The sequence below is a fragment of the Cetorhinus maximus genome, chromosome 2 (genome assembly GCF_964194155.1).
Source record: "Cetorhinus maximus chromosome 2, sCetMax3.hap1.1, whole genome shotgun sequence".
Lineage (NCBI taxonomy): Eukaryota > Metazoa > Chordata > Chondrichthyes > Lamniformes > Cetorhinidae > Cetorhinus > Cetorhinus maximus.
In genome coordinates this window covers 196,364,085-196,385,802 of record NC_135880.1, presented here as the reverse complement: position 1 = coordinate 196,385,802, position 21,718 = coordinate 196,364,085, and the positions used below count along the sequence as shown (strand labels likewise).

At 43.2% G+C, this 21,718-nt stretch overlaps 1 protein-coding gene across 4 annotated transcripts in view; it reads left to right on the top strand.

Moving 5' to 3' along the window:
• The window catches only part of robo3 (roundabout, axon guidance receptor, homolog 3 (Drosophila)), a 554,342-nt gene that overhangs the window by 372,993 nt on the left and 159,631 nt on the right, over window positions 1-21,718 (top strand). For all 4 annotated transcript variants that reach the window (XM_078531576.1, XM_078531579.1, XM_078531575.1 and 1 more), the window contains exons 3-6: window positions 5,680-5,837; window positions 7,146-7,266; window positions 9,820-9,958; window positions 10,858-10,985. In XM_078531576.1, coding sequence (XP_078387702.1) covers window positions 5,680-5,837; window positions 7,146-7,266; window positions 9,820-9,958; window positions 10,858-10,985 — 546 coding nt within the window. The remainder of the gene's footprint in view (window positions 1-5,679; window positions 5,838-7,145; window positions 7,267-9,819; window positions 9,959-10,857; window positions 10,986-21,718) is intronic.

Below are 21,718 nucleotides of genomic sequence, written 5' to 3'. Positions count from 1 at the left end.
AACAAACACATTCCTAAATACCTATCCACTATATTTACATTCCTTCAACTACATAACCCCTTATAAGAACAAACATTTCATTCAAGTGCATAATCCCTTCTAAAAACGAGCATTTGAATTCATAGCCCCACTTCAAAGCCTATAATGGCTTGGAGCTGTCAATCAAACTGAAATGGCAGGCACCCTACTGTGATAATGGAAGGTTGTGAAATCAGTCATGCAGCACTAATCCAGTAATGGTAGCCCTCAGGCTTATGTCAACAGACAGAGTGAAATAGCAAGCAATGATTTTTTCTAAACACTCCAGACATTTTTTCAAAGATTTAAAGGGCAAGAGTTTTAAATGCCTTGACAGCTTGGCAGTCACCTTTGACCGTTCAATTTGATACTTTTGACAGTTCATTTTGACAGTTATGACAGCTGCACTGACAGTTCATTTTGACACCTTTGACAGTTCAAATGAGATTGACAGTAAATTAGTTCATGCATATTTATGCACACACATGCCTACTTTTAACAATCCCAAGGAGCACCTTACCTCTCCCAAGGGAACCTGACCTCCCTCAAAGGGCAGTTGACCTCCCCTAAAGTTGTCCCAGGACCATATCCAAAAGGCACTCCACAAAGTTCACACCTGCTCCTACCAGGCCTAACTTGTGCACGTCATGTTTCACACACCTGGGACACCATGATAACATGAGTGGAGGCAACTGCTGTTTTATATGGGCTGTTTTATATGCCTCCACAAAATGAGCATGTGCAGATCCTGACCCAGGCCCATTTCCACCCCTGTGAAAATGATAGGTGCCATTTCGGGAGTAGGGCTTCCAAGTTTTGGCCTCTTCCAACATTTTCACAACAGCGGACAGGCTCTCCATCATTACAATAATTCAGGCCAGTGTGCTAGCTCACTTGACTAACTTATTAATGCATAACCTGCTTAAGGGAACATTGTACCTTCAAGAATGTGCATATGTTTAACACAGGAGCTTGTTGGACAAACCACATGACCCAGTCGGTCTGCCGCTCACTTGGAATAGCAAGTATGATAGTGAGCCAGTCCTGAGGAACCATTGCCATGCACCCTCAGGATTAGGGGACCAGGCTGCTCTGGCCAAAAGTTTCAGCCCTAGTTATACAGTATGAGAAACAAACCTGTTAGAAATTAATTAGTGTTGTGATACTGGAGTTGCAACATTGTTCATTCTACAACAACCCCAGTTAAGGCGCACAGATCCTTTAATAGCCTTCATCATCCTTTTGTTATCCCTGTCTATATAATCCGCTTGATTGAGTGAATTCCAGCTATTTGAGCATTATGTTTTCATTATATAAACTTCAGGCATTTCAGTCTGTTTCATCTCCTTTCAGTCTCTGAATCTTGTCAGCATAATGAAAAATTTGATCACCCTCCCGCTCTCCATAATTCAGGCGATAAATTCACTGTAATCAGCCACATAGCTCGGAAAAGTTAAGAGTTTAACCCAAGGCCTATGCTGAGTTAGGTGTGTGAGGCCAGGGGTACATCAGCCAAACTTTCTACATCTGGTTGCTAACTGTGACTCTTGTTGGATAGTGCATGTGTGTGGATAAGGGACAAGGACAGGCTTGATGGAAACTGTGATGCCTCCGTAGTTGAATACAGTACAGACTCTAACTGTCTATGCCACATGTGCCACAAATGATCAATTTGGGCGAGACACCAGAGGGGAACTAGCAATGAGAATCCCAGGATGAGTGGGAATTTTCAGGAAAGCGGGGACAGTAAATCGGGGGTTAATGTCGTGGGTGCAAGAGGCAGCAGAAATAATGAGGCAGTATGGCGAGCTCAAGAAATATATCATGAAGGCACTTAACCGATTTTCCCATGGTTTGGATCAGGGATACTTGACAATGAAGGAAGTGTCCCCACAACCTTTCAGGTCTTTTGAAAAATATGTTGCTGTTCAGTTTATTTTCACCATACAGTGTGATCCCAAACCTTTGCTTAATTCTCAAATCACCAGCTCCTCATTATAATCAGCAATAGCTCCTCTCTTAATCAAAATTGGAGGCGTTCAGTCAAAGGTTTACCCCTCAGTACTTTTATGATACCTAAAATAATTCTGGATCTCACATCTCTCGGTCCCTGTGCAGAAACAAATCTCCCTGTTTTAACATGCACAGCATGGGGGTACTTACTGGAGGTGTACCATGCTGGCTATGAAGCTGCTGCTTTTCCATTGTGTGCTGTGCAACAGCACTGAAGAATTTAAATAGGATTCAGAGCATTGCACTACATCTGGCAACAATAAAAATATGTTTTGAAAAGGGGAAAGTGTAAGACATTAATACACACCAGTGTCAGACACACAAACCGGTGAGTGTCAGACTCGGACTAGAGGGAAAAATTCCTTTATATAAAAATAAGGTCAGCATGAAATTAGTCATTGATACTTCACAGTGTGGGTGCGTTTAAGGATATTGGGACCATTTGAGGGGAAAGTTACTTGGAGATAGCAGCTAATTTTTATGTATTCCCTCCATTTAAGCTCTGTAGTTTGCCCAATGCACAATATCTCCACCCCAGAAAGGATCTATTTGTGTTGTTGTATAGGCATGAGATAGGTAATTGTGACCACACTGTCAGACCTCCTAACTGCAGGAAACCTGCTTAAGTGACTCATCCAATGGGTCTCACTCCAGGCAGCTACTATTCTCGGTCAATACTGAGCCGTGATTGTGCATCATGTAAAGGTAGGCATCAGCTCATAGAGCTTTCTGGAATAAATAGCCTTTTGTCCCTGTAATTATGTTGTGATCTAGTGTTGAAGAATTAGCTGCAGTGTAGAAGATGATCATTGGGGAGAACCTGGTGGAGCTTTTGTGTTGGAAATACGACTTTAATGACCATTACTTTATGCTTGTATTAACTGCAGCTTAATTTCTGTTGAGCCACGAAGACTTTGTCTTGGCTACTTTTGGCCTTTTGTCCCTGTCTTCCTCTTTTACACATAACCATGCACAGCATTGAAATATAACACTGTGAAGTGTGGTCAGATAGGCTCAAGGGAGTGGTTGCAGGCCAGTAATCGAATCAAAGGGTTCAGTGGTCACTTATAACTGTCATCGGAACCCCAAAACGACATTACAGTCCTGAAGTTACTTCAGAACATAAGATATTATTTGATAATTCATACTATGAAGCCCATTGGGTCATTTGTATTCAGTTTGCTACCTGCTTCTTTGTATATTTCTTGAATGTCAATAAAATGCTCACTGCACACAATGCAACCACATCAAGATATTAACAACTCCACTTGAATTTGTATTATTCTGAAAGAAATAATTTATAGTAAATAGCTAGTAATGTAGAGTATCTGGGAAACATTGCATTAAATCAATGGCAGAGAATATTGGCTGAATAAGTGAGTAGAAAACTGAAGAAAAGGTTAGTGAAGAGTTTGGTATGGAATGCAGTGCTGTAAGGTGTAAAACGTGGACACTGAGGAGAGAGGAGGGCAGTTTTCTGAAAAATATTGAGATGTGGAGTGACTGAAGGCTAGTTTGAAGAAATGGGTTTTAAAGGTATTTGTAAAAGCAGAGAGAGACAGGAGGAGATGAAGAATTTTAAGAAAAGAGTTCTCAAAGTCTATGACCAATTTGGCTATTTCACCAAAAATGAGAAAAGGGGGGGGTGGGGGCAGATGGATGGTGGTGTGTTGAATTGTTCTGTGTTTGATTATGTTAGTCTGTTTACTATTGATGCTTACTGTACTTGATTAGTTAAGCCTAGGTGTGGACTCCAAGGAAAGTAAATAAAGCTGTAGAAAGGGCTGGAAGATGGAGCATGGAGTAGCCATTTTAAAGCACTGTGAACAAAACCTGCTACATTTGCGAAACTAGTGTCATCTCCTCATAGATCCAAGATGTAAAATATACAACAGACGGAAACTCAGAGTCACAGGAATGGGATGTTTGGCAGGGATGTAAGGCTAGATGACACTGCCCGAGGTAGGGCATGAAGTGATTTACAGATTAAGGCAAGGATTTAATACTGAATACACTGAGAGATGAAAAGTCAGTGCAGGTCAGCAAGAATAGGGATGATGAGATTCACAATGTGGGACAGGATACATTTGGCAGGGTTTCAGATGAGCTGGAGTGGGCTTTTGGTGGATTGGTTTGTGTCATAAAAGACAAATAGGGTAGAACTATGAAGCTCTAATTTCAGTACAGACATGGGGAGATAAACATAAAGCATTGTAGCCCTAATTCTGCAATATTTTTCCATGCTCCTGTCTAGGGATGCTCCACTAATATTGCACCCTCACAATTTTTTGCCCAAATGTGTTGCCTGCCCTTTTAGGACTGTGTGCTTGGCAGCGTTCCTCTTTATTTTGTATCTATTGCTTTAAAACTTACAACTTCAGCCCCGATCTTGCCCACTGGTGACTTTGAAAAGAATTCAGGATAAATACAGTGTAAGAAAACTGTTGTAGACATGCAGTCCTGGCCATAAAGCACTAGCAGAGCGGACATTTGAGATGATGCAGCAGCTCCAACATTGAACCTGTTGCTTTTTTCCATCGGGGCCTTTTCCATCAAGGCCACACAGAATTGATAATCCTCCTGTCCCCAGTGTGTTTCCGGAGCTCCCAGAGGAGATATTCAAAATACATTCTATGGATCTAATTAATTGCTGTGCTCTTCTGTTGCTGTAATATATGCTGGTTGGGAGCCATGAGTCCACTTTAGCTTTCTCAATTGTTTTTTGACTGACTGCAGGGTTAGCTGTTACTTTGGGTAATGGACATATCTTCCATCCATCTGACTGGGAATATTCATTAATTCAGATCAGTAGAGACCAAATTGAATTACTAAAGGAGGGAAAAATGAGCTGGTATAATTTGGTGCAGTTTGCAGGCAGGAACTAATGCGTACATAGATCAAGGGTGATGTGGGCCATTACAAGCTTTAATGGAACTGCTTGGAACTGAATAAATATAGGAATTACTTAGTAGATGCTGATTAGGCTGTTTTTAGTCAGATCATGTTGATAAAATGCAATCTCTACTTTTTATATATTGTGGCTGTGTCATTCCTGCTAAAGTCTGCCGAAAGCTCTATCATACAACAGGTCATTGTACAGAAGGTGCCAATAGTTAGACACTGGCTAATTGCAGTGATGCCTAGGTAACGCTACTGTGATTGGGCTTGTGTATCCCAGTGGTTCTGCATGAAGCATGAGAAGACAAGAATTTTGAAAAGCTTGGCAAGAATATGAGGTCCAATGAGACTATCACTTGTTCATGCATCAGTGCCACTTGCCTTCTGTCTCCAGAAACGCTACTTGAACCTGTTTGTTCTGTCTGCTTCAGTGACCTTTCCCCTCTATCTTTCACCACAGCTTTGTTCTTCATTGCCTTATTAGGTGATAAACTTCTACCCAAGTGCCCTTCTTACTCATTTTAATTTGGGTCCCCTGGCATTGCAAGTCTTCACCGTAATGAACTATTTGCCTGGGTTAATAATAAGCAGTAGGAGTCGGATTTATGCAGATGTGCACCACGAGTGATGACATTGCTCGGGTTAATCGTGGACAGCGATTCCTTCTTTTAAAATCACCAATATTGTCAATTAATGAAAATGATTGCCTCCTCTGACTTATAAAGGTTCTCTCCCATGATCTCTTCACAGTCCTGCGTGACGATTTCCGTCAAACGCCCAGTGACGTGGTGGTTGCAGCTGGTGAGCCCACCGTCATGGAGTGCCTCCCACCCAGAGGGCATCCAGAACCAACCATCTCCTGGAAGAAAAACAATGTCCTCATTAATGACAAGGATGAGCGGATCACGGTAAGCAGGGTGCAGCGGCAGGGAATGCTCAACACGACAGCGAATGGACAGATGGTGCCGGGATGAGAAATGCCAGTGGACCGCACAGAGGCTCTGGAATCTTCACATGTGAAATTTTCAGCCATGAGGGGCAAGACAGTCTCTTTTAAGTAAAGCAACTGGCAGGCTGTTACTAAACTGCCCGAAACTTGTCCGATATACTCTCCTGATCCCAGGGGGCAATCAGTATTAAACGACCTGTGCTTTACATGAGCCTATCCTGATTTTTATGTTTCATTTCCTACAACTTTTGATATTCTTGCACATTTTTGATTGCCCAACTCAAACCTGCACTGCAAGGTAAAATGTCAATAAAGGCAACATTCTGGACCCTTCAACATTACACACTTTGAAATTCCCTATCATCCTAACATACCACAACCCAATATAACCTACCCTTTCAATGTGCCACACTCCAATATACACAGCCCCTCAGTGTACCACACTCCAATATACACAGCCCCCTCAGTGTACCCCACTCCAATATAACCTGCCCTTTCAGTGTACCGCACTCCAATATACACAGCCTCCTGTGTGTACCGCAATCCAATGTACACAGCTCCCTCAGTGTAACACACTCCAATATACACAAACCCCTCAGTGTACCACACTCCAATATACACAGCCCCCTCAGTGTACCCCACTCCAATATAACCTGCCCTTTCAGTGTACCGCACTCCAATATACACAGCCTCCTGTGTGTACCGCAATCCAATGTACACAGCTCCCTCAGTGTAACACACTCCAATATACACAAATCTCTCAGTGTACCACACTCCAATATACACAGCCTCTTCTGTGTACCACACTCCAATGTACACAGCCCCTCAGTGTACCACACTCCAATATACACAGCCCCCTCAGTGTACCCCACTCCAATATAACCTGCCCTTTCAGTGTACCACACTCCAATATACACAGCCTCCTCCGTGTACCACACTCCAATATACACAGCTCCCTCAGTGTTCCACAATCCAATATAACCTGCCCTTTCAGTGTACCACACTCCAATATACACAGCCTCTGTGTACCACACTCCAATATACACAGCCCCCTCAGTGTACCACACTCCAATATACACAGCCCCCTCAGTGTACCACACTCCAATATACACAGATCCCTCAGTGTACCACACTCCAGTATACCCTGTTCCTCAGCCTACTACAGTCCAGTATTTTTTCCAGATGAGTGAACCAGGCTGGGCACTTGGTGTATATAACTGGATGTATCTGGTGTTGTGGAATATATTAATGTTGTTTCCTCTTCTAGATTCGAGGGGGAAAACTGATGATCTCAAATACGAGGAAAGCTGACGCTGGCATGTACATCTGTGTGGCCACCAACATGGTGGGCGAAAGGGACAGTGAACCTGCAGATTTGGTCGTATTTGGTAAGCACCATATTTGTGACCCCTGTTTTCTCACCTCTGTCCATGTGGCAGAAACTGGCATGCCAAAGGTGTACTCACAAGCCTCTGTCAATGCTTGCTCTCCCCCTCCCACCTCCCATCCACAAATTTCTCCCCTCCTCACAGGAAGGCTGCTGACTATCTCTGTATAGCCCCAAAGGTATCAATCATCTCATGGTGCCTCATCCAACCTCATGCGTTAGTCAGCTGTTCGGCTATGAGGGGAATTACCATGTTGAGCAGGGACCCCAGGCTCTCTCTAGTCTAGGTTATTGATACCAATGGTAGCTCCAGAACTGCTGCCCAGGCTGAGGTCTCCTTGCTTATGTGGCTCAGTGCTACGCTGGGGAGTGTCCTTTAGGCAGACCCTAAACGCACTCTTGAACCTGCCAAGAGATTAATGGCCTGGTTTGCTTACTTTTTTCAGTTGTTTTAAATTTTAGTTTACATTTTTTTTCACCAATTTTTGCCCTTTCTGTTCAAGGCTGAAAGCCATGACCCCAGCTGGAGTGGACAACCTTCATGCCCATTCGACAATTATTCATGCACGTCTTTTAACAGAGAGTGCTGGCAGACAATTTGGCTGGCAGGTAGAGGGGAATTGTGACTTGATCTTGACCTCAATGGACACCCACTCAATCCGCCCTTTCTAGCAAGGCTCCCGGGATAGTAATTGGGGCAATGAAGCTAAATGGATCGTCCTGACTTCTATCTCTCACTAGACAATCCTTTTCAGCCATTGGGTGAGCCAGTTACCGTTGTCAAAAAAAAGTCTTCCCTTCCCATCCCGTTATGATGAGGCTTGACCGGGAAAATGAGTATCCCAGGACAGGAGCAGGAGCGCGTGTGATGGCTTGAGTCATTAATTAGTTTGCTGGTGCTCACCTTCTACCCTTGCACAGAACATTTATGGAGAGTACCTTAACCTATAGACTTGGATACTGTCAAGGTTTAACACCATCATGTGACAAGGAGGGTGGGGTGGTGGGTGTGGGCGCCATAGCCGGGGTAAGTTGGGTCCCTCGTGGCTGTGGCTGTTAAATTCCTTACCTGCTGTATAACGATAGAAAATAGTGTGGATCCCAGTTCTATTCCTAGTGTTGTTGAGTTCAGCTAGAGTCCTGATGGGATACTGCCATTAGGCTTATTGTTCATTGAGGGGGAAAAAAATAATTTGAAGGGTTTTTTTGTGCCTATTGTCCACTTGTGTCTTATTGTATGACATAGTATCATACAAGCCCAAAGCCTCAGTAAGAAATAAAATGAGCCAGAAAACATTCGACCTTGTCAACATTATAACTGCTCCTGTTCAGTAAATCTCACTGTAGGTACTTGTTTTACAATTGCAGAGAGTGACGCCACAGCAATTTCTCCCCCCCCCACCCCCACCCCCGCGCCCCCAATAGCTGGAGAAGAACTGCAAGGCCTAACAAAAGGCACCTCAGGCACTCAGCCTAATGGTGATCCATTAGGGTGCTTAATATTTATGTACCTGAGGAATATTTATGCGTCAGAATTACCAATTCCGATGTTGCGCTCTACCTCACGGCTGGGGCTTGGTTTACCTTAGCAGTTTGATCGTGCCAAGTTGGCAGGCATGAGTTCTGTGCCTCTGACTCCACTCAGATACCGACTTTTCCTGGATTCTGAGAGGAGCAATGAGGCTTGTGGAAATGACACCTTCAATTTGCCAGTGAAACGCAGACTAACGGCGCACTGAGAAGGTAAAAGGGGAGAGTGATGGTCCGAGATTGAAGGTCTGAGAAACTGGGTTCTCTCGCAACCTGGGGCAGAATTTTGCCTTTTGTTGGTTCAAATGTGGCTCAAGGCTTCACACTGTAAAGGAAACAGTCACCTGGTAGTGCTTTCTCCCAAATTGGCCAATTAGTGACAGCAGGCACACTCCCAAAATTAGAGGACTAATAAGAGGCCATCCAACACTGAAAGTGCTGCAGTCTGTGGTTCAAGTAAGAGAGATGGAGGGCATCTCCATCTCTCCAGCTTTTGAAAGCTTTTAATTTTAAATTTAAAAATGGCCTCGGCAGCCGGGCAACCATTGTGGAGGGCAACAGGGCAGCCCCTAGTTACAGTTGGGGCCAGGCATGTGGGGAAGGCCTTAAAGCCTGCCTGGAGCACTGGCCCTCCAGGTCTGCCACCAGGAGACCGACTTCAGTCAGCTGGATAGCTTTTGATGCCTCGGGGGTGGGGAGGTGAGGGGGCCCGCACATCTCCAGGAAAATATCCCAGGGGTAGAATGGTGCTGGCAAACTGACACATGACTGGTGGTGGGAATTTTCATGCCTGCTCACCTGCACACTCATCCCCATATGTGGGAGGGTGGGGAAGATCCTGTCTCTGAGCCTTTGTACAAAGGCATCATAAATGTGTTATTGGAAGATTCTCGAAACAAGTCAAGAAAGCCCTCAGGCCGAATTTCTTTGCTGGAGACGGTTACTGGTCACTTTCTTGCCTTTTTCTGTGTACGCTCTGCTGCTTGTGTACAGGTTCTCATTCTTCCCCTCACTAATCCCACAGAACGGCCCACCTTCATCAAACGCCCTATAAATCAGGTGGTCCTGGCAGACGACACTGTGGATTTTCACTGTGAAGTGCACGGGGACCCCGTACCAACTACTCATTGGCGCAAGGAAGAGGGCGAGCTGCCACGCGGAAGGTACTGGAATCTGAATATTTTAATACTTGTTAAATAAATTATTGTTTATATTGTTCCCAATCAAGGGACCGTTCAGCCCCCAAGGAGATGCCATTGAAGTTGTTGCTAATTGTTGTGTTAAACCAGCTCAGTTTCAGGCCATGTTCTTCATTGGAACTGGTCAGAGTGGGAACCATTACCGCATCTAATTCTGTTATCACATAACATTGCAGCCTTGAAGGTAATTTAAGCCATGAACGTAACTCTGATGGTTTTAATGGCAAATGATATTGTGATACTGAGACAGAGAGATTTGGAAGTTTTTAGACTCCACCTCCTGTCTGTGTTGATCTCCCCAATGGAAGGGGAAAGTATTTCCTTGGCACATCAGGGAGATGGAGTGGAAACAAATCAATCGACATTCTTTTTCCACATCACAATACAGTGGCCTCCAGTGGAAATGCAGATGTTGGGTTCAGGATCTGCCTCTGTTGTGATTTCTTCCACACTCAAATCTGTTGATATCCACTGTCTGAGCTGGATGCCTGAAGGATGGCCAAGAGGTGCTGGCATGTGGGAATCAGTCCCCCAACATAAATGAGCACTTTCCAGGCTGATAGGGGAGAAGGCAAACAGATTGGGGAAAGTGAGAAATAATGGGATAGTTTGGGATCCGTGCAACTGTGTAAAATGAGTAATAGCGAAATAGGAGCCCATTTTACATCTTTACCAAATCAGTGGAAATAAAAATTGTGAGAAATGTGAAAAGGGTTGCCAATTCGTCATTGCCTACTTTACACTGATACACAGATCAAAATTACCTGCAAAGAGTGACCCAGTTCCAGAAATTGCATGGTTCATTTTGTTTTGCACCAAGTTGTCCAACAAGTGGCTAAGAAAATCCTCTGTGTCTTCTACAGGTTTGAGATTCAGGCTGACAACAGCCTGCGAGTAGCTCGGGTTGGTAGCGAGGATGAAGGAACGTACACCTGTATTGCAGAAAACAGTGTGGGTAAAGTTGAGTTCTCAGGCACTCTGACTGTACACGGTAAGGAACTCTGAGTTGATAGTTTTGTACTGAAGGCAGGTGTATTTAGAGAATGTGCTCCTTTAGCGAAATATAACCAGGTTTTAGTGGTCTGAGGTGTGATTTATGGAGTGATTCTCCATGATGCAACATTCCCAGCAGATAGCAGAATCGCCTCACAGGGAAAAGCAGTGTGGAAATGCAACCTCTTTGATCCAGGTTTGACTTGAGAGTGCTAACTTAATTAATGTCCTGTAATGTTTCTGTATGTGGAGAACTTGCCTTTTGATTTACAAGCTTTGGCAGTGAGTGTCAAACTGCAGGTTCAACCTTTTGCTAAAGCAACTCAGTGAAATCTAACACAATCCTTACCAAATATTCCCAGGTGCAGCAGAAGACACCTGATTTCCCTCAGCACCCCTGGACCAGGGAGCAGAGAACACCAACAAGGAAACTTCCTTCTCTTACTTGACCCTTACCCCAGAATGTGTTGGGGTGGAGGTCGGAGGAGGGCAGGATGGGGTTTGGCTATGATTTCACTAGCGTCAGTTAGGCTCCTCCTGTGCTTTCATTCTAGACTCCAAGTGAAAAAAGTGAAGAACTCCATAAGTGAGTTAGACAGGGTACCTGGAGACTACTGATGGAATCCTGTCCCATCAAAAATCAACCCTTTCATGACAGACAAGGGGTTCAATCTTGGTTTTGTCCTGCCCTGAAACAGCTGACAGTGAGTCAGCAGCCTGTTTAACATCCCTCACGTTTTTTTACTCCCATTGAATTCACTTTAAAAAAATCTCTCTCCAATTGTTTTGAATGGAGGTAGAATGATGAATACATATGAATAGTTATGATAATTAAATATCACTCTTTATGCCTCTATGAGATTAGATTTCCAGTGCTAGGGAGATTTGGAAGTTGCTTTCTGTCAAAAAGGCTTTCGAGCGACTTTAGCTGAAAATGGAAAAGCTTTTCTGGTCTCTGGCAGGAGGCTAAATCTCTAAACGGCTCAGTTTCAGTCACTTATCGGGCCAGCACTATCCTAAATGTCCTTCTTGTTTAATGGCTTCTGCAAGGGAGCAATGTCTGAGAGCTTCATCTCATTTCCATCTGCTGGAGAGTGAAATTCAGCTCCCACTCAAATCAAGCCTTAAAATTACCAGTGAACTTTCTCTGCTAAAGTGTGCAATTGTCAGGGATAACGGGATGCTCCAGTGGTTTTATATTTTCTGATTGATTGTCACTCACTCACCAGCAGTGCACCACCTATTACAGTGTGCCTGGAGTGACAAATGGAGGCCAAAAAATGGAAATAGCAAACTATGGAGCCAGACGTTCATTTTATTATCTAGCTTGGTTCAGCATTTGAACTGGATTACTTTTTAAAATTAATTCTTGGGATGAGAGCATTCCGAGCAAGGCCAGCATTTATTGCCTATCCCTAGTTGCCCTTGAGGACATGGGGGTGAGCTGCATTCTTGAACCACTACTGTCAGCATGATAAAGGTGCTCCTGCAGTTCTGTTAGGTAGGGAGCTCCAGCTTTTTGACCCAGTGACCATGAAGGTGCAGTGATATATGTCCAAGTAAGGATGGTGTGGAATTTGAAGGGGAACTTTTCGGTGATGGTGTTCCCTTACAGCTGCTGTGCTTGCCCTGCCAGGTTGTCAGAGCTCGAGGTTTGGAAGTTGCTGCTCATTATTTGAGTGGGAGGAGGAGAATGAGCTTGATACCTGTTTAACCGAGAACAATGCTGATATTTTCTGTTAATTACTCCCAATATATATATATGGAAGACAGGGCAGTGCAGTAGTCATGTAACTGGAACAGTAACTCAAGAGTTTCCAAGTAAAAATCCTGCCATGATAAATTATGAAATTGAATTCAATAAATCTGGTCACTTGTAGACTAATATCAGAAACAAATGACGATTGGTTTGTTAAGGTTCTTTAGTGAAGAAGACCTCTATGCAAACCCACGTTGACTCATAGTGCCAGTTGAAGTTGCTGAGCAAGGCCCACTAACTAATTAATGTGATTGTGTCCTGAGAGCCAATAAAAATCAAGCAGGACTCAGGTAGGTGATGTGACCAGTCAGTGTATTCCTCTGTGTGTACGTAGGCCACACAGGCCAATCTGTGCTGAGAGAATCCCAGTAAGGGCTGCTACAATTGGGTGCCAAGGTCATCAGGTGGGTATCAACTAACCAGGGTTCCTGCTTCTGATTACAATTTTGTGGCTGCTACTGTTGTGTGCTTCAGTTCTGAGTGTACCTGGTGAGAGCTTGGATCAGGTCAAAGGGGAAACATGCAGAGACAGACAAACAGGCATAACAAAGCACATTATATCATTGTTAAGCTCGCACTGCGGTGTTTATGTGACTCAATCTTGATAAAAGCATAAACAACCTGGCAGGAAATAATCCCAGGGTGCAGAATTGCTATAAACCGCTGATAAAAACCAGCCTAATAATAAACCTCTGTAGCACAGCCCATGAACACAGACACAGCCAAATGTTAATTCAATGTGACGATAATGATAAACAGAACACTGTACGTTATAAAATATATGGCTGTATCCAAATGCAATTCAGTAGTGATTTGACCATATATTTAGTGATAAATGGAGTAACAACAACTTACATTCATATAACACTTTTAACATAGTAAAACATCCCAAGGCTCTTCACAGGAGCATTCTCATATAAAAGTTGACACTGAGCCAAAAAGGAGACATTTGAGCAGGTGATCAATAGAACAGAGTTTGATGCAGGAGCTCAGATGGTCTATTCACTAATTATGCTTTTGTTAAAATCCTGAGGCAGGAATAACACTGCTTAAGTCTACATTTACTCCCCATCCTTAGTTGCCCTTAAAGGGGATTGTTGGCATAACTGGGTTTTCTGCTAGGTCACTTCAGAGGACAAAGAGTTAATCAGAAAAGAGTCACATGTTAGTCAGTTGGGGTGACAGGTTCTGGAAGGATACTGGTAATACTGTTGCACTTATAAGACAGCCATTGGGTTTTAAGACAGTCTTCAGTATTTTATGAACATGTATTTATGGTGCTGGCTCACAAATTATCATTTTTATTGAATTCAATTTTACAACTTGCCATTCTGGGATTGAAACATGGACTGCAGCGGTACAAGAAGACAGCTCACCACCACCTTCTCAAGGGCAATTAGGGATGGGCAATAAATGCTGGCCTAGCCAGCGATGCCCACATCTCATGAATGAATAAAAAAAGCCTCTGGTCTGCTAAGCTAACTCCATAAACGTGATAGTACCGCCCTGCTGAACACAGAGCAGATCACGGCACCTTGGAGGTGAGCTGATTTTAGGGGGCTTAAAAGAGGTGACCTACCTCAAACCAACTGGTTTACCTACCTGTGATTTGCTGAGTTAGCTGAAAGCAAAGCATGTGATTGTTATGGCATTACTGCTCATCTGAGTGCCTTTGTGCTTAATTGGGAGAGGAACAAATTAGTTTGGGTCCCATGTTCTGATTGTTGACCTGTGACCCCTGGTGGACATTGGATGAGAGCATGTTCAAGCAGGGCTATAACGCCCACCCATTAGCTCCAGGATAAAATGGAAAGCATTAGTCTACAAGGGCTATCTTGGTGACCACCACGAGTACAATGTATTTGCCTAGGTAAAAACTGGTTAGAGAAACTGTGAATAAATCACTGACAAGACTCACAAATGGTTGCAGCAGGTAAAGATTTCGATAAGTGTAACAGGTGAGCAATTCAGGTTATTTCGCCACTGGGAGAGTTAGCTCAAAAGCAAAAATATTTTGTTAACAAAACTGAATCCAAACCTCCAGTAAATGTGTGAGCTCTTCACTTGAGATGCCCATCTTTAAAATGTTTTTAAGCTTCAGCACATAAAGGCTCTAAAAACCTTGATTTCCTTATCAAAATTCCCAGTGTTCCTGTGCTAGCTGACACCTCAGTTGAGGAACTGTGGGAGCTGTGTACAGTTCAGTCAAACACCTAAATTCAGGTTCTCCCCCATTACTTACTTGTTAAGGAGGAGGTGCAGCTAAACTCCTTACAGAGCAGTCGGTGCTATGTTCAATTCTCAGCATAAAGAAGAACTGCATCTAATGTTATTGGAAATTGGGCAAAGTCAGCCAGAGGTCTTCTCCCCCAGTCACTAGCGAGGAACACCTATCCTCCTCCATTCATCATGGCCAAGTGAGGGTAGAATAAGGTTCAGCCTTTAAGCCTGCTAAGATTGGACCATTGCTGAACTCACTGTCTAAGCTCACAGATCAAAAACGGATGGTCGCTCGGGCACCAGTGGGACCAACCCCACAGCAAGAATCAGTGCCTTCAGGTGAGGAGGGGGTCAGAAACTGTCAAATGAAATCTAACTTCAAACCCTGTATGTGTCCCCTATTCAAAGTGGGATTGATGGTTGGGTGCAGGTCAAGCAGGGTCAAATGCCAACTCATGGATCTCCAGCTTCCTGTGTCATACCACACCCGCAACCTGGGAATGATAGAGATTTTTTTTATCATTGCCCGACACTTGTGACGTTATAAAAGCATAAATTTGCTAGATTATTATTTTAAGCGGCGAGTTATGAATAGAATGTGTCACAGGCAGCAATGAGGATGTGATAAATGTCTTCGCACGATGAGGCCAACTCAATTACTCATGAATGCGGAGACACGAGTGAATTAAACTCAGCCTGATTTGAGGAGATATTCATCACATCTCACTGCTGCCCTGACATATCCTTTATGTATTTGTAAAAGAAAATGATGACATATTTTAATGCACTGGGAATGTGGCAGTGAGTAGTTGAATAGTGACGGCAATTAAATCCTAACGATGACTTTGCATTTCGCTTCATGCTCAATATCTGGGTCAAGTGATTTGACACAACATTTCCACACATATCCCACAGAAGTGATCTGCTAGCAAATTATCGTAAGATTGTGTAAATAGTCCCGGAAGCAGTGATTCGACTAATTTTATTCGGAATGGATCCACATGTCAATTAATCACTTGCTGTGGCAAATCATTTTCCCCTTATCAATAGCTGAAGTTAACGTTTCCTACTGTTCTCCATGTTTGAACTGACATTAATGCTGTCATTTGTGTATGAGTTCCTTCATGAATTTTCCTTAACATCTCATGTATGTTTTTTATTTTTTTTTTCTTTGTTTCAGTTGGTCCATTCAGTAAGTATCCATTTCACCTCATTTACTTACTGGTGCATGCTGGGTTAGGTGGAGGTTATAAGTGAATGGCTTTCATCAGAGGCATGTCCTAATCTTTAGACTGAACCTTCATCCATTACAGCAGCCGTTGTGAGTGAAAGATTCCATGCACTGCCTATTTCATGCACAGGATGTACAAGATCCAATTCTTTGGACAAAATTTCATTTTCTCATCATTTCATCTACACACTGAGACCGAGTGGTGATTCCTGTCTACCTGGAAGCATTAACTCATCTTACGTTACTTGATGATGTCATGCTGCCTGCTTAAGTACATGGGAGACCAGAGATGTCAACACTGGTGCCTTTTTATTTAAGGTTAAGGGAATAAAAGTGTTTCTCTAGTGATTAAAATGAGAGAGTTAATGACAGATACATAAAACTCCAGGATTTTTAGCCATCAAGAGGTGTTATGGTATCATCATCGGAGGGGCAGCAGCCTATGTAAGACCTTTCAGTGGTAATCACATGACTGAATGACACAAACATTAACATTTGATTTTATATTCATTCAGACGGTGAAGTAATAGCAGGAGCTGGTTTGTGTGGGCGTCGTTCTGTGTAGAAATAATTGGCATCCTAGCAGCTTTCTTCAAGAAGATGTACTTGAAGAAAAACATTTTTCCATAAGGTCTTCAACAGATCTGTGGGTGATGTTTTATGGGCACTTGTTTTCTAATTTGGGATGTTGTAGAGTTGAGGGTTACTTATGTGCATCCCTGGTCAGGCAGGATTCAGCTCAGATGTGGTATCACCACCCCTCCCATTACCTCCACATACTCCTTGTGGTCAAACAACATTTGACATGCACTTTATCATCTCAGACATGAAGAATGGACCTTTAACAAGGTACAGCAGCACTGTCAGTGGCTGGGGAAAAGCATCACAACAAGAGTCAGTGCCTTCAGAAGAGAGAGAATTGGGAGGGGGAGGGGAACAAGGAATGGATAGTTCCAGTACTGCTATGGAGGTCAACCTGAGTACTTCATCACTAGATTATTAGTTTAAATGGAAGAACTCTCAAATCTTTCTTAAATCACGAACATCTTACTGCTGCCACAGAGGAAGTGCCTTCCCACATTACTGTGTCAACTGAGCATGCTCAGAACGTTAATGGGATAGTCCCTGTTGGAAGCTGTCTGGGATGGATTCAAAAATAAACTAGCATGTTATCAGTCTAGCATCTAAAGTTAAGCAGGAAATGTATACCGCTGAGGGAAAGGGGATTAAACACTTACAGGGGCCAAGTCATTAGAAAACCACGTACAGGGGATTCCTGTTAACAAAAGACCTTTGCACTAAACTGCCTGTTTGATAGGAAGGAATCTATTGGTGAACAGATCAAGGCTACAGTAGATAAAAAGTTTGTAAATGTTGGAAATCTGAAACAAAATGAAAAATGCTGGAAATACACGGCAGCGCTGTCAGAGCCTGTAGAGAAGAAGATGAGTTTGATGTTTTGGGTTTAATTCTTTGTCAGGAATTGTTCTTTATCGTCACAGACCGTGACAGGTGTCTTTCAGCATCTTCTGTTTGTGTTTCAAAACCATGACTGTTTTTCTAGTGATATACCTCTTACTTACAATCAACATAGCAAGTTCAGTCTCCAGCAAGATTTTCAGACCACATTTAACCTGTCAGAGCAGCACCAGTGTAATAAGTTCAGAGCACCCGGTTAATATCTATGACTTTAGTAAGGTCTGGTAGCTATTCTGGTAATGTGTTGAACTCTGGACTGGAGGCAAGTCCCAGTCGCCACACATGCACATTCTTTCTCAAGCTTCTGAAGAGTTGGCGGTGGAGGTGGGCTGGGTGAGCCGTTCTGGGAGAGAGGGAATGTTTTGACAGGATGAAAGGTTTTTAACTGCATCATTGAAACATGCTTTCCGATGCCATGACTGAGGAGCAATGGTGACATCTTCATTGGGGAATGGTTGCTCCCTGTCAGTCTCACACTTTCAACCAACAAGCACAATGTAGAGGGAGAGAAGCTCACCCAAAAATTGTGTTTCCATTCTCTTTCCACACTTAACTTTTGATATTTTCTGCCAGGAAGTGATACTCCTGGAGAAGAGTCCTGACCAATGGGCTGATGTTGAGTCAGATAGCTTTGTTCTAACCTGGTCCTAATCAGCTGTGCTTAATAGGAACATTGAGGAAATATTTACATTTCTTTGCCTCAACTTACAGCAGTAATATTAAGAGCACATCCAAAATTTTTCATAGACATGCACCATTACAACTGACTTTATTTCCAAAGGAGTTTTAGGTGCGCATCAAAAGTGGCAGTATAACTTCAGACTCAGGTTGTGATCTGCAGTCATGGCTGACTTCTGTGGAACATTGCTCCTTTGGAATTAAATCATTAAGGCGTAGAGCGCAAGGCAAAGTTGTTATGCTAAACCTGTATAAATCACTGATCAGGCCTCAGATGGAGGATTGTGTCCAGGTTTGGGCAGTACACTATAAAAAATGATATGAAATCCTTGGAGAGGGTGCAGAGGAAATTTACTGGAATGGTAAGCGGGGTATGAGGGACTTCAGTTACATGGAGAGACTAGAGGAGCTGGAGTTGTTCCCTTTGGAAGAGAGGAGATGAATGGGAGATTTAATGAAGGTGCTCAAAATTATGAAGGGTTTTGATAGAGGAAATAGGGAGAGACTTTTACACTGACAGGAAGGTTGAACGTAGATTTGAAGTAATTGGAGGAGACGTAGTTACGTAGTGATAATGTCACTGGACTGGTAATCCAGAGGCCCAGGATAATGCTCTGGGGACATGGGTTCAAATCCCACCATGGCAGCTGGCGGAATTCAAATTCAATTAATAATCTGGAATTGAAAAGCTGGCCTCACATGACCATTATCAATTGCCGTAGAAGCCCGTCTGGTTCACTAATTTTCTTTTTGGGAAGGAAATCTGTCATCCTTACCTGGTCTGGCCTACATGTGACTCCAGGCCCACAGCAAAGTGGTTGACTCTTAACTGCCCTCTGAAATGGCCTAGCAAGCCACTCAGTTCAAGGGCAATTAGAGATGGGCAACAAAGGTTGGCCTTGCCAGTGACACCCACATCCCACGAAAGAATACATTAAAAAATAAATTAACCAGAGCAGAGAGAAGGATAGGAATACTCTGCCTAAAGGTTAGTGGATGCAGATTCAATAGTAGCTTTCAAAAGGGAATTGGATAAATACTTGAAAACGAAAAACGTGTGCGATTGTGAGGAAAGTATATGCGAGTGGAACCAATTGGATTGTTCTATCAAAAAGCTGGCACAGGCAGAATGGGACGAAAGGCCTCCCCCTGTGCTGTAAGATTCTATGATTCAATTATTTTCTAGGGATAATGTCATCTGTCAGTTTTCTACCTTGGATATTCATTGCTATTTCCTTGGATGTGCAGTATGGTTGAATAAAAATGAGATGTCAATGGTGAGCTTGTTTCAGAAGCATCTTGGGTGCATCTAATGGGAAAAGATGACTTTTGTGCGCTCTGGTTTGACTTGTCTTTCGGTAATCCAAATGCTACAGAATTAATTGCAGCATTTGTGTGTTCATCCTAGATCTGGTGCATTCCAGTTAAAGCCCGTGCCTCTTATGATGCCCATTAGCTCCAATAGTAGAGAGCTGAACCTTGGGCTGGCAGACTGCATTCAAATCCCACTCACCACGTATGTTCTTACTTACGTTTATTATTGACAATCGGAGATTAACATCTGGAGTAACTTTCTGGGAAGCAGCTGTGCAGCATTCTGGAAGGATGCTCAATAAGGCTTTTCCTGAGCGAATCAAGGCAGAGTAGCGCCCAGGAAAAGTGAATTCATCCGACTGGAATCTAATCCTCGAATTGCAAAGATGGATTGCAGTTCCCATATTTCCTTTCCATTGTAAAAACTCCATTTCAGGGGCCCTATTTCAGCTCCCTTTTCTTTCATCATTATATCTCAAGAGCTTCATTCATTCGGTTTTTGATTCGGTCTGGGTATGTGGGAGGTGCTGGGTGTTAGCCGGCCCCAGTTGAGGAAAGGAAGAACAAACTTGCATTTACTTAGCATCCCGCATGACCTCAGAACTTCCCAGAGAACTTCATATTCAGGGAGTTGTTTTCAAAATGTCACCCCTGTTGTAATGTAGGGAAACATAGAAGCCAATCTGTGTACTGCAAAGCCCTGCGAACAGCAATGAGATAAATGACTAGATAATTTGTTCTTAGTGATGTTGATCAAAGTATAAGTGTTGGCCTGATTACTTTCCCCGCTTTTCTCCCAATAGTGCCATGGGATCTTTAATGTCTAGCTGAGAGAGAAGAGAGAGCCTGGTGCAATATTTCATCCCAAAAGCAAAACCTCTCCCTCAGTACTTTACTGAAGTGTCAGATTAGTTATGTGCTCAAGTCTATAGTGGGCCTTGAACACTTAAGTCAAGGTTGGTAGCTTAAAGTTTCCCTGAGAAGATGGTGGTAGGCCTTCTTCTGTGTTTCAAAGCACTTTATAGTGGCTTGCCACACTGCTTCAGAAGGCATTAGGAACCAGACCCACAGAAATGGACTAGAGCCACATTTAGTTTAGACGTCACAGTGGTGCCAGGTCCCCTTCCCTGAAGGACATTAGTGAATTATTGGGTTTTTTGACAAATCAGCAGGCTTTATGATAATTTTGACCTGTCTCTGACCACGAAGTATCTAGGAACATAGGAACAGGAGTAGGCCATTCAGCCCCTCGAGTCTGTTCTGCCATTCAATGAGGTCATGGCTGATATGCAATCTAGCTCCTTTGCCTCATATCCCTCAATATCTTTACTTAACAAAAATCTATCAAACTCAGATTTAAAATTAACAATGCCTCAACATCAACTGCCATTTGTGGAAGATAGAATTCCAAACTTTTTCCACACTTTGTGTGTGGCAATGTTTCTTAACTTCACTTAGATTTGGCTATAATTTTTAGACTATGTGCCCCTAGCCTGAGATTCTCCAACCAGCAGGAATATTTTCTCTCAATTGACCCTGTCAGTTCCCCCTAATATTGTAAAAACTTGATTTGAATCATCCTAAATCCCAGCGAATGTAACCCTGGATATATTGAATTTACCGACACAACTTGAAGTAATGGGATTAGAACTCTAAACCATTGGATTGTGAGTCCAGTACCAAACGCGTTCTGGAGATGCACTCCCAAATCACAAGGAGCCTTTTCCTTAGATGTTGACTTCACTTAGAGAGAAATGTTGCTTTTGTGCAGTGTGCATTTGGGCACCTGGCCTCTGCTGACTTACAACAGACAAAACTAGAGCGGCCCAGGGCGCCACACAGTGAGAGAGATTGGAGAAATTCATGGATGGTTAGACTGCTGCCCTTAGGCTCTGTCCCTTCAAGTTGAAAGAGGAGGCATAGAACAGAAAAATATGAACAAAGGACTGCGTGGAGAAATAGGACTAAACAGCGTTATTGGTAAACAGTGAAATCCTGACCTTTCGAAGCTCACTTAGCTGCTCAAGGTCTGTGAGAGTATTCATCCTAA